Raw genomic sequence first — 12022 nt, forward strand, 5'->3', positions numbered from 1 at the left:
TATACATAATGCATACAAACACCCATAATGTACATTGTAAGTCTAAATGTGTGTCTCTTTAACCATGCTGGCACTAACGATTGGAATTTCTTTGCATATTGTGTGGCTGATGAAGAAGAAACATTGAAATCAAGCTGTTAAATACACTATCTCTTTTTTTTTTTTTTTTTTTTTTTTTTTCACTAGAGTATGTTCTCTGTATTTTAAAAAGAGCGTTGAAAAGCCCAGGAGATGAATTCTGCTCTGAAATTGCTATTTGCTGACATAGAAATAGCTGTAAAAATACAAGCAGGGAGAAGTACAGTATAGCAATATATTTTCATTTATTTTGGAGGAAAGTAGTTTTAAAGAAGAATTATAGTCTGTCTTCTGAATGATAAAGCAGTATAACTAGCATTAAACACAGCTGAAATTTTGTAATGACCAAACCTCAGCTCATCAAAATCCCCAATAGCATTAACTCCCCAGAATTGGGCTGTAAATTTGATTAGCTTTACAACAGATATGAGACACAAATGTTCTTCCTTATACAGTCATATTAAGTGGCTGCAAAAGAAGATCACAAGTCATTACAGAGCAGCATATCCAACATTTAAGTGAGGCAGGAACTCCAGCTCGCTACATTAAGTGCAGTGCACAGTCGTTCTTTGTTATTCCAGCTTCCCAAATCTCTGGCACCGTGAGGGCTGTTGTGTCTCTGCCTGGCCACAGGACTGGGTATCACACCAAGGACACAGCAGCTCTCAAGCCAGGCATGGTGCATCTGATGACCTGAGTGATCCCAGTGTATGAGCATCTTGCCATGCTAGCTGTTGCCCATAGTTTGATAGAGTTCATTTCTGTAAGGGCCCAGGTTTCTGTGAATGGCATTGCCAGAGATTGTGTTTGTTGGTATTCTCTGTAACAAAGTTTTGTCCCAGTTTTGTCTTAATTTCTGTATATTTGAAAGGTAGTTTGTGCTGTTACTGTTGCTAATCTATTGTGGCTTTATTCTCGTTAATTTCACTAGGTCATTCTGATAATGTATTTCTGGTGTAGCTTTATATTCTGAATCCTGTTTTTTCACTGATGTTTGGACAAAGCCCCATTTGGAGTGGATTTCTGAAATGGCCCCTGGTTCACTGATGAATCACACTACTTCCAAAAAAAATAAAAATAAAAATGCTAGAGTGGTTTACTAATTATGGAAACAAATTCCTAACATTGAGAATAAAATAGATATATACAAATGGTAAACAAGAAACAGTTTTATAGTAATGAGAAACATGGGGAAAGCAGTTCTAAGAATCCTGAGGATTCCTTTTTCTCTTCCAATTGTTCATGCAGTGGTTGTTTTATAAATATGTATTTTGTTGTACTGATGGATATATATATATATATTTTTTTTTTTTTTTACAATAGTCCTCATTCTCTGCAGCCCAGCTAAGAACTGGCCTGTACTCAATCATTTCCTACTCTGAGGGGACAGTTTTTGAGTTTCTCTTTTCAAGTATTTTTGAACATTATGGTCACAGCCCATGCACATTGAGGATGAAGTATTTGAAATTATTTTAAATCAGTTTGTCTGATAATCTCAATTTTATGGCCTGTCCTCATGAGCTCTGTAAAGATGCCAACTCATGACTCATTGAGCGTTACCAGAAGTGTCTGTCTCCTTGGGCCTGCCATACAGCTGCTGCCTCCAGCAGGACAATGTGGCTTGAGCCTGAAGGTGCACAGCTTCATGCAGGAGCAGGAAAGAACCATTTGCATGTCTGGAATTCATGTGCCATCTGTATGTCCATCATTGCATCCATCACAGCATGCTGCATCAATAAGGTCAGTGTGACACTAACAAGGTGACTGATCTAAAGTGTAAAGTTTCCTCCTCACTAGTTGTCCCAACTTCCCAAACAAAGCAGTTATGCCAGTTTTGTGGCTTTACAGGCGCTGCTAAAATAAACTAGCTCTTCTAACACCTGTTGGAGAGTTCTTATTGAAGTCCTTATAAATAACAACATGTAATAACAACATGACTCAGCACTCTCTGACAGAGATGTGACATAGGATCTTTTCTGGTGAGAGCTATCCTGATCTTTCAGCTTGGTATCTCAAACTAGCAATTACTAGGTTACTGTTCATCCACCTCAAAAGAAATTGGCCGCCCTTCTGGTGGCTGGGAGGAGCCCACCCAGCCTTCCCAACCCTTCCAGATATGTTATTGAAATATATCCTTATGTCCAAAAAGAAATATAGATAGAAACCCACATAAGTAATCTAAGGCTGGGGATGATTATGTAATACTCAGTACTCTTTCAGTTATCAGGGAAATTGATTTTCAGCTCTCATCTGAAAGGCACTTCCTTGTAAACATTCATCCTGCACGTAAAAACATTTTCAGATTTGAACTGAGTAAATCTGTATTACACTATGGTGCTTTTCAGTGCACCAATATTAAGTTTTGAGAAGACCTTAGCTGCAGCCATTTAAATATGCACTAAATGGAAGGAAGAAATTCTTTACTCAGAGAACTGTGAGGCACAAGCACAGGCTGTGCAGAGAAGCTGTGCATGCCTCATCTCTGGAGGCTTTAAAGGCCAGATTAGATGGAATTCTGAGATGGTGAGTGGCAATTCTGCCTGTGGCAGGGGACTGGAACTAGATGATCTTTGAAGTCTCTTCCAACCAAGCCATTCTATAATTCTAAACCTCACTAAGCGCTCACTAGATGCTTACCATGATCTAGATGAGAATATCACAATACTCTTCTAAGTAGTCACTACCAGCTGCCTCAGAGGTCAAAGCCCACCTTTCCTAACAGCATTAAAACCAACGCATTCATCCATTCATCAAATTTTGCTTAGTGATTCTCCACTCTTACTCTGTCTTTCTCCATAGTTGCATGGAAGTGTTTCTTGGACCAATGCTGTTAAATTCAGCCTTGAGCCACCATAACCAGTTCCCTCAGACTACTCCCTAAATTTTTGCCAAGAGACATTTGGTGCTTCCTCATTACCCAAGTTGCTCATTTACCCTACAGTTTGTCTCAAAACTCATTACAACCGTGAACAACTTTGCACTCTTTAAATACTAGGAGACTGTCAGAATCCTATTTGTTCTGAACAAAATCCTTCCAGTAATCCCGTGTGATTTTTCTCTGTGGCTGCGGAGCCAAAGGTGATATACTTTCTATTCTGAAAATTTTTAAATGGATCTTAGCTCAGCTGTACCTCTTTGACATTCATGCATGTAAAAATAGCAAAGTCTGGGCCTCGGTGACTTCCTCTGGATATATTAAGATATTGAAGTTAAACATATGCATTAAGTGCAGGATTGAGACTATGGGGTCTTAATATGCCACAGCTGCAGTGGTAACTTGCCTTACTGATTCAGAAGATGCAAACTTAGTATTCAAATCATGGGCTCTTCCTGAAAGTGCACATTCAAAGCAAAGTATTTTTTCATTAGGTATTATCTGCTAATATTCAGTTATGTTGGCAGCAAGTCATTCAATTGATTTGGCTAAAGCAATGTACTTATCCTATCATAAATGCTTATCATCAACAAACAAAAACCTGGGATTGACTTTGCCAACAGCTTGACATCTCTCCCTGGGAATCCTGGTGGTTAATAATGCTGTGCAAACACAGTACTCGGGTTATGACTGTACAGGGGGAAGCTGACGTTCATACTGTTCAATGGCACCATCTTCAGTCAACTGCAGAGCTGATTATTAACTGGCCCTAATAAGAAGTCATGTGTGTCTAGCCTAAGTCAGGAAAAAAATGTATGTAAGTGCCACAGAACTGACATGGTGTGGTGATACAGGAAATTTACTGTTTCAGGAGGACTACCAAGAGTTTGGGTCCTCCAAAGAGGAAAATCTCTGTACTGAAAGGAGAAAAACATTGATTACTCTGGGAGTCTTTTCTTGGTTTGTTTTTCTTAGAGGGCTAGCTGCTTTTATTTAATTAACTAGAAAGTAATTTGTAGATCCACATTAATGACAACAGATTTTTTCTGTTTTTTTGTTTTTTTGTTTTTTTTTTGAAATACAGAAGTATTTCCAAATACTATAGAAGACAGAATCATGAAGCATTCTGGACACATGAATGCTCAACAAAATCTCACAAATTGAATGCCAGTATTCAAATAGTACCTGTTGCCCTCATTTCTGACCTTTCTTTATTCTTTAAAATACAATTGGAAAAAAAAAAATGAAAACAAACCTGTTAATAGAATTGGAGCCCATCCTCCCTGTAGGTAGCAATATAGGTATTTGTGGAAGTTTAGTACCATAAATAAATAGCTTTTAGTGTTTTTATTCTTGTCATCTGAAATTCTTGTTATTTTTCACTCTTCGCTCAAACTAAAATGATTGGAACATTTGTTCATGAGGCATAATTTTAGAAAATGATTCAAGTCATATGTTTACCAGAAACTTGCAACTAATTGCCCTGCTAGCTCCTCCCCATTCTTTTGCTCTTTTCTTCCTGTATGCATGCATGCTTTCAAAATGAGAATAAAATATGTAGACATCTTGTTGTTACAGTTAAAGCTAAGAGGCTTCACGGTTTGTGTTTCCTTTTCAGCTGACCCCCTGGTTGGAAGCATTGCCACTCAGTATATGACTAACAGAGCAGAGCATGACAGAATGGCCAGACAGTGGACCAAGCGATACGCCACATAGGAACCTCCTCTAGGATTTGCTGGACCTGTGCAAGCACATTCACTAAGTGCTTCAATAGCCCTTCCCTTCATTCTTATTTTTTATTAAATTTTGAACCATTTCTTTTTTTGTTTTGTTTTTATTTTTATTTGTTTGGGGTTTTTTTTGTTCTGTTAACTTGAAAGCTGTTTCCCTCAAATGTAGACAGGGAATTTTGGTTATCAGTGCAAAGAATGTTGGATCTGTAATAGTATAGAGCTTTGTCACGAAGCTTTGTATTAATGTGTGTTTTTTTTTCTTTCATGTGTTTTTTGGGAAAACAAACAAATTCAGAATTATATCTCGTTTCTACTTAAATGTAGTGTTTAGGGTTATTTTTTTGTACTGAAGTCTTTAATGGTGGGTGCATGCTACTGGGAACAAGTTTTGTATAAAAGCTTAAAATCAAGAATCACTGTGCATTACTAAGACTGTGTTTATCACTAGCCTTCTGTTTCCCACACAAAAGGCTATTGCATTGAACAAATTAATATGTATTTTGATTTACTTAAAAGAAAAGTGCTTGTAAATTTCTTAGGGACCTGCCACTTTTGACTGTGGATCAGTTGATGTACACTTGTATTATTAAAGCACTCAATAAAACACTGTGGCTGATAAATGCACTTTTTGCAAGACGGTGCTTTCGCGTTTGTGCACTGTAGACTGCACAGTCCTCACACAATATGACTGCAGGTTAAGCAATTATTTTTAGACCTAAACTATTCATTTGTTCTTAACAGTATCTTTCTTAACTTAGAATTCTTTGTTGCGCATATCTTTTATATACAAACATCTTCTAAATTTTAAGGCCATTCTTTCACATGCCGGCGCTCAGCTCAGCTATTCTGAAGCCTCTTGCTGTATCTTTTGTACTATAGCTTCACTGTACCCATCTTGTTACTTTTTAATGGTTGACTATAAAAATAGCCTTGCAATGAAAGCAGAATATTGATGATGATTTTATACAGCGGGCTTCGTTTTGCCTTTCTCCAAGCTCTTTAATTGTAAAAGCAACTGTTATTTGAAAAATAAATGAAGGTTTTCGATGGGAAAATTGAGCCCATTGCACCAATCATTCCCAGCACGTTCAAGGCAAGGGTATTTCTATTCAGATTTGACCTTCAGGCTAATTTTAGATATGCAGCCATAGAAGGAAAACTTCTCCTTGGCTAAGGAAATGCGTGGGTGTTGTGATTTAGAAAATATATACTGTGATGCTGGTATCTAAATGTTCTTTGTGTTGCAATGGCATCCTGGAAAATCCCTGTCTCATATAATTAAATGTTACAGATGCCATATACAATCCTTGGCTGCCCTCTCTTTCTCTCTTTTCCTCTTATGTTTAAAGAAGATTTTATCTTAAGGAAGATACATTATAATAGGAACAAAATAAAGATACAGGGAGACTCAATCCCATTACATGCTAACCCAAATCCAGCTTTCCTGGAAATGAAAGAAGTCAAGGTGACATGGTAGGTCCCCTGTGGCAACCACTCTGAGGCACAGCATGTCCAGGCTGTTCTGGTTTTCTCTCAGCCATTTGCTCATAGCTGAACAGTCGTACAGATTGAATCTACAGGTGAGTTGTCTTCCATATGAAGAGAAGCTGAACAGTGATTTTGACATAGGTAATGTATGATAACTACTGCCTCAAGAACCGTGAGGATCTTGACAAAATAATCAATCTGTTTTGGTCAAAACAGATGGGGAGTCTTCTGGTGTCTGCAAAGGCCAACTGCCTATAGACCCAGTCATGCAAGATTTTGAGGCCAAGAGATCCCAGATACAGATTTGAAAGAATAAAAGAAAAAAAAAAATAATCAGAAGACAGACTTCTCTGATCTAGAACACCTTATTGGAACAACTACTGTATGTGCTTCCCTTGGAAGATGCTTCCACCATCCAATTTACCACAAAGTACCTCCACATTCCTGCTGTAAAAATACAACAAAGGAGCAAAAGGATTAGGAGGACAGCTGCATCTTTCCCAGTAGAGTAACAGCATTACTTGTGCTGTTATCATATTTGCTAAAGAGATTCACGCCATGAAAAACCTTTATCCCCTGAGACAGCAACTAATGACCAATTTCAGATTTCTTATGAATTACTGTAAGCGTCTGCTGCTCTGCAGTCTGTATTTACACTCAGCTGAACAGAATGCAGTAATTTCCTAGGTACATTTGAAAAAGAAATGTTCCTACTAACATCTACTGTTTTGCCAAAATATAAAGAAGACATAAACAGAAGAGCCTATTCCACCTTTAATGATGCTGTAACTGAAGGATAGCAGAGGTACCTTGGTGGAGGAACCACTGAATGCTTCATAGAAGTCTGCTCAAGCTCACCTTCCTCGCTTATCAAAAGCTGTGTGGTTCAGGCTTTCAGGTAAGTTGCCCTTTGTGTGAAGCTGAATGCTGGCTTTGTCATAAATGATATAAAACTACTTCCTTAAGAACAGTGGGGATCTCAAAGAAATAATCAGAAGAGATCAACCCACGTTCATTAAAGCAGATGCAGAGTCTTCTGGCATCTTCAGGAGCCAAATGTTTGCAAGTCTGGTCATAAAACATTCTCCTCTATTTGCAAATCTACTCTGTTTGCCTCCCAAGTAGTTCTTTTTCTTCATCTGCTGAACCTGGGAAATGCAAAGCATTATTTGAATCTTGCTGTTGTTGCTGAGGAGAAATGAGCCATCCCCAGCAGATTTCAGCCTGCCACCAGAGCCTCACTGAAAAATAATATATTAGCATAGTCCCTTTTTCTTCTTTTTTCCTCTACAAAATGCTGCACATTATTCCATCCAGCTTTTGTTTTTCAGGTTCTCTACAAATTTACCTCATTCTTGCTTCACCTTTTATGCCATATCGTGTTCTTTCTAATTTTTTTAAGTGAAGTCCACACACTGCCCTCCTGCAGCTGGATATGAAGATGATTCAGGTGACACATAGTATAACACGTTCAACAGCATACAGTTGGCTGAAGCTGGCCTTTAAAGACATCTTACAGCTTTTGTAACTTCAGCTGCAATAACCAGTAAACACACATTGACTTTCCAGTTAGCACTGATAAATATCACTATAGCATATCCTTGATTTCAGCTCTGATGAAGCAGAATTCAGGGCCTCTCCAAACCGTATTCTCCCCTTCTCTATTCACTGAGGTGGTTTTCACATCCCTGGCCCAACTGACCAGTTGAGTTCCCTCTCCAGAACATAACACAACATAGCTTAGTACCCCACAGCATAACATAGTACCCCCAAAACATCCTGTATTTCCAGATACAGCATTTGCAGACTGCTCCAGGAGTGAATTTTAGCAGCTCATAACATTTTTAATTACATGCATTGTGGGTGATTGCAGCCAAATGGTTACAAGCCATTAAAAACAGCTGCTGTGCTATGCATAAAGCAGGAGTAATTCCTGCTCAAAAATCTTGCTGCAGGTTTCCAGCTGTGAGCTGCAGGTAGGCTCCTAGTGGTGCTCCTCTGAAAGCAGAGTACTGCTGGCCCAGCACACCCTGGGTGGGGTGTGGGCTCTCAGCTGTTATTTCAGCTCGCTGTTACAGCATGCACCAGGCTCATGGCCATTTTATCTCTGTCGTTAATCCCTCTGACTCGCTTCTCTTTCTCAAATGCCCTCTCCTCTCTGGCTGCTTTCTTCTGCTTGATCAATTCATTACTCTCAGCTGAAAAACACTGATCCTAGTTCAAACAGCTCTTCCTGAAGCTACCCAGGAATTCAGATTTCCTTCTTCCCTAATGACTATGCCCAGAAAGTGCCTTAGGCCCCTCTGCTTTCCTTTCCCTGAGGCAGTGCCTTCTGCAGCAGTAAAAGCAGACATAGTTCTCTCTGAGATGAGGATGCTGTGGGGGGCTCTGACCATGTAGCAGTTCCCAGCTACTCCAGCTTCAACATGTCCTGGGGCACTTTTTCTCCTTCTCAGTTCTCAGAAATATCTCTTCTCCTTTCCTTACAGCCAGACGCCTTGCCCCAAGCCCAGGGCATTTTCCAGTGTTTTGTGTTGGGCATGTTAAAACAAGGACTTGGAATAAAATTTCTGGCAACTCCCAAGTCCAACTGTCCAGCCTTGGCCACTGTGGTTCCCACAGAGCCACCTCTACCTGCTGGGTTTCTGTCCTCAGTTGCTCTCTGTCCTGGCATCCTCTTCTTTTCCTTGCCAGCACCATATCTTGAAGCACTCTTCTTTCCTCTAAGTGACAGCTCTGTTTGTGCTCCAGTGCTAACAAAACCGTGTCACATAATTCTGGGCCTCCCAGAGCTGCAGATTTTGGGGTGTTAGAAGCAAGATAAAGCTCTGCATGAACTAAGTGCTTCCTCATTGTGCCACGCCTGGCACTGGCTGTAAACTAAATCACTTCTCCCACATGTCATTAGCAGTAATGAAATCCGTGCTGCCTTGCTTCCTTAGCATGACATCCATATGCAAATACATTTCCTCAGCTCAAAAGCTCTGCAGTCCCAGTAGCCTCCAGAATCCTCTCCTGAGTCACAACCAGAATATATCTGGGGACTACCAGTTGCCAGGAAGTTTTATGACACCCTTAAATCCATTGTTCTGCACCACCATTCTGTCATGAACTTTAAGGGGGAGCTGCAGCACTCCAGGATATTGAAAAGGGCAAAGCAAAGCATCCTTTTCATTGGACTTTGAATGTGAAAGAAAGTGGTCATGGGCTAATGCAAGCCTGAGATAAAGACAAGGCTCCTAAGCCACCCTAATCCCTTGCTAGTCCTAAACTGAGAAAATTCCTCTTCACCTAAGAATTAAGTAAAAGGTGTACTTTTTTTCCTTAGGTTTTGCAGCGCCCAATCCAAAATCCCACTGTCTCAGTTGCCCCAGTAGTGAGCATGCTCAGTGGGTGCACCATTTCTGGAGAGGTTCTGTATGGACCTTCCAGTGGGCAGAGCTTACCCACAGCCCTATCCTCTCCCCCTCTGTCCCTTGGGAAACAAGGGCTGGAAGCATGCACCTCGAGTCACTCCTTGTTGTCACTGCTCAGCAAATACACTCACTCACAACAGGCATTTGTTGCTGCAGAATCAGTGCTAGGGTCTCCTTTTGTGTTGCTGGTGACCTTGCGGTCAGGAAAAACAAAGGGTCACACTTCAGCTTCTGTGAAATGCCTCTTTTCTTTGCATTTGACTCATGCCCTTTGTAAGCCCCTGAATGCAGTCTCTTAGCATGAAAGGAGCTCCTGCCACACAGATTTCAATACAGTCCCTCTCCTTTCTCCGCTTGGCATAAACGGGGCAAAGAAAGCACCTTGGGCTTACGCACTTTGGAAGCAGTCTGCCTGTAGGGAAGCGTCGATGCGTTCTTGCCCACCTTCACTGCTACATTTACATTTCTTGGTTGCAAGAGCCTTTCTCTTGTGATTAATGCTCAGCACCAAGAACCTACATAAACATCTCTTCATTCCTCCTTTGGACCACATGCTTGCCTTCTTCTTCACCCCTACTTCTTCTCTATTGTTCCCCATCTCCTAAATCTGCTCTTCCCTTGAGCTTCAGCAACAAATCTCTTGCTGAGCCCACCAAACGCCGACCACCAACACCACTCTGCCTCAGTTCCTCGCAGGCTCTCACCGTCCCACCTCAGTGTGCCAGCACCTCATGGAGAAGGGAGCTATTTCCAGTACATGAGATGGCTGCCAGCTGCACAAGGTGAAGAAGGAAGACTTATTTATGCTCAGTTGAGGAAAGGAGGAAAGGTGATGCTGTCAGTGCTCAGCACATGGCACAAATGCTGTCCGCAGATCTCCTGGCCACCCACTTCACAGCAGCACTGCCCGCTGGTCTTGTAGAAGGAGTAGAAGGAAAATGGTTTGTATTAAATGCCCTACATGTTGCTTATCTAATAAATACAATGAAACTCTTCAAAAAAAATCTGTGTTCAGTGAGAACTTCATCATCTTTTATACAGGAATGTAATTGTGTGAATTAAAAAGTCTCTACAGTTTCCTGTTCTACGTTATTATTTATTGTCTGTCTGCTACCCCTTGCTTCAGTGTTAGAAGAAAATCTTCCTGAAATCTACTTAGAATTTCAATCCTTATTGCAAAGCAGCAAAAATAATCAAAACCCACTCTGTCATATCAAAGTAATCTAATCAGAGTGGCTCCCAGAATTATTTATATACATACATTCTTACGATAATTTAATAATTGATATGCTTAAAGAAATAATCTCATTTTCTTCTATTTCATAATATACATCATGAAATGCTATATTTCATTACACTGTAAACTCTATCTATTTCAAATACAGATTTGAATAACTTCAATTGAAATTTTCTAGTGAAAGGACACACTGCTGCTTGCACAGTGTAGTACTGTCTGCACTTGTCTTCAAAAACATAATGTTATTTGCAACGTTTTTCTCTCAATTTGTACACAGTATTGAGAAAAGTCTGCAAATGAGAAATGACATCTGGCCCTTGAGCTGTGCTAATGCTGTGGCTATTGCTGCGAGGTGTAATAACTAAGTCTGATTTTTCACAGAGTGGCACTCTGCCTCTGGAGGCAGAGAACAAGGGATGCAGTCAAAGCCCGAGAGGAAATGAGAAGTAAAATAATTACAGAAATACACATTGCACTCATGCGCTGTACATTTCCTCCTGTCATCTATACATCCTGCAGCATCCCCCTCAGGTCAAGACAAACCCTTCTAGCTGCAGGCTACCAAACCCTTTTAGCAAAATATGGGATTTGCTTCCATCTGACAGCTTTGCTTGGCTCTTGCTGGGCACCAGGCCCACAGCTGTGAGGAACACATGACCCCAGTCCCACCAGCACCTGGCGTACCCCCAGCAGGGCAGCCCCATGCCCCTAGCTAAAACCTTTGGCTCCCTGCAGGGATCAACCCTACCTGCATCCTCCTCATGCCCAGTGCTGCAGTGGGGGTCTCTGGAGCCAAAAAGTGGAGTAACCAGTTACATGCTGATGGCAACTGAGGTTTTTTCTGCCATGGCTAAAGCAAAATGCCTGGCCAGGAATAAATAATCCCAGTCTTGAATTTTTTATATGCAGCCTCTTTGGCTGAGCCTCTGGAAAATTACTGATGTCTCTGGCATGCTCAAATTCAGTGTCACATAGAACCAAAAGGTTTTTTCCGTAATTTAGAGATGACGCGTATAGACAAAATTGCCAGTATATAATGCTCTCCCATAGCACATGTCTTCACATAAGAACAAGTCTGTCCCCACAGCATCACACAATGTTCACGCAGCAGCACTGGCAATCACCAGCCTGAAGAATAGATGTTAGGAAACTCTAGTTTGGGTGTTTTTTCTGTGTGTGTGTAAAGGGCTTTCTT

General features: G+C 40.7%; 1 protein-coding gene across 3 annotated transcripts in view; it reads left to right on the top strand.

Moving 5' to 3' along the window:
* Positions 1-5306, top strand: part of LOC100544241 (ubiquitin-conjugating enzyme E2 E2) — a 211634-nt gene extending 206328 nt beyond the window's left edge. For all 3 annotated transcript variants that reach the window (XM_085226338.1, XM_085226340.1, XM_085226339.1), the window contains exon 6: positions 4572-5306. In XM_085226338.1, the coding sequence (XP_085082464.1) occupies positions 4572-4669 (98 nt within the window). In that variant the 3' untranslated portion in view covers positions 4670-5306. The remainder of the gene's footprint in view (positions 1-4571) is intronic.
* The last annotated feature ends 6716 nt before the right edge of the window (positions 5307-12022 follow it).

This window comes from Meleagris gallopavo, chromosome 6 (genome assembly GCF_905368555.1).
Source record: "Meleagris gallopavo chromosome 6, MGAL_WU_HG_1.1, whole genome shotgun sequence".
Classification (NCBI taxonomy): domain Eukaryota; kingdom Metazoa; phylum Chordata; class Aves; order Galliformes; family Phasianidae; genus Meleagris; species Meleagris gallopavo.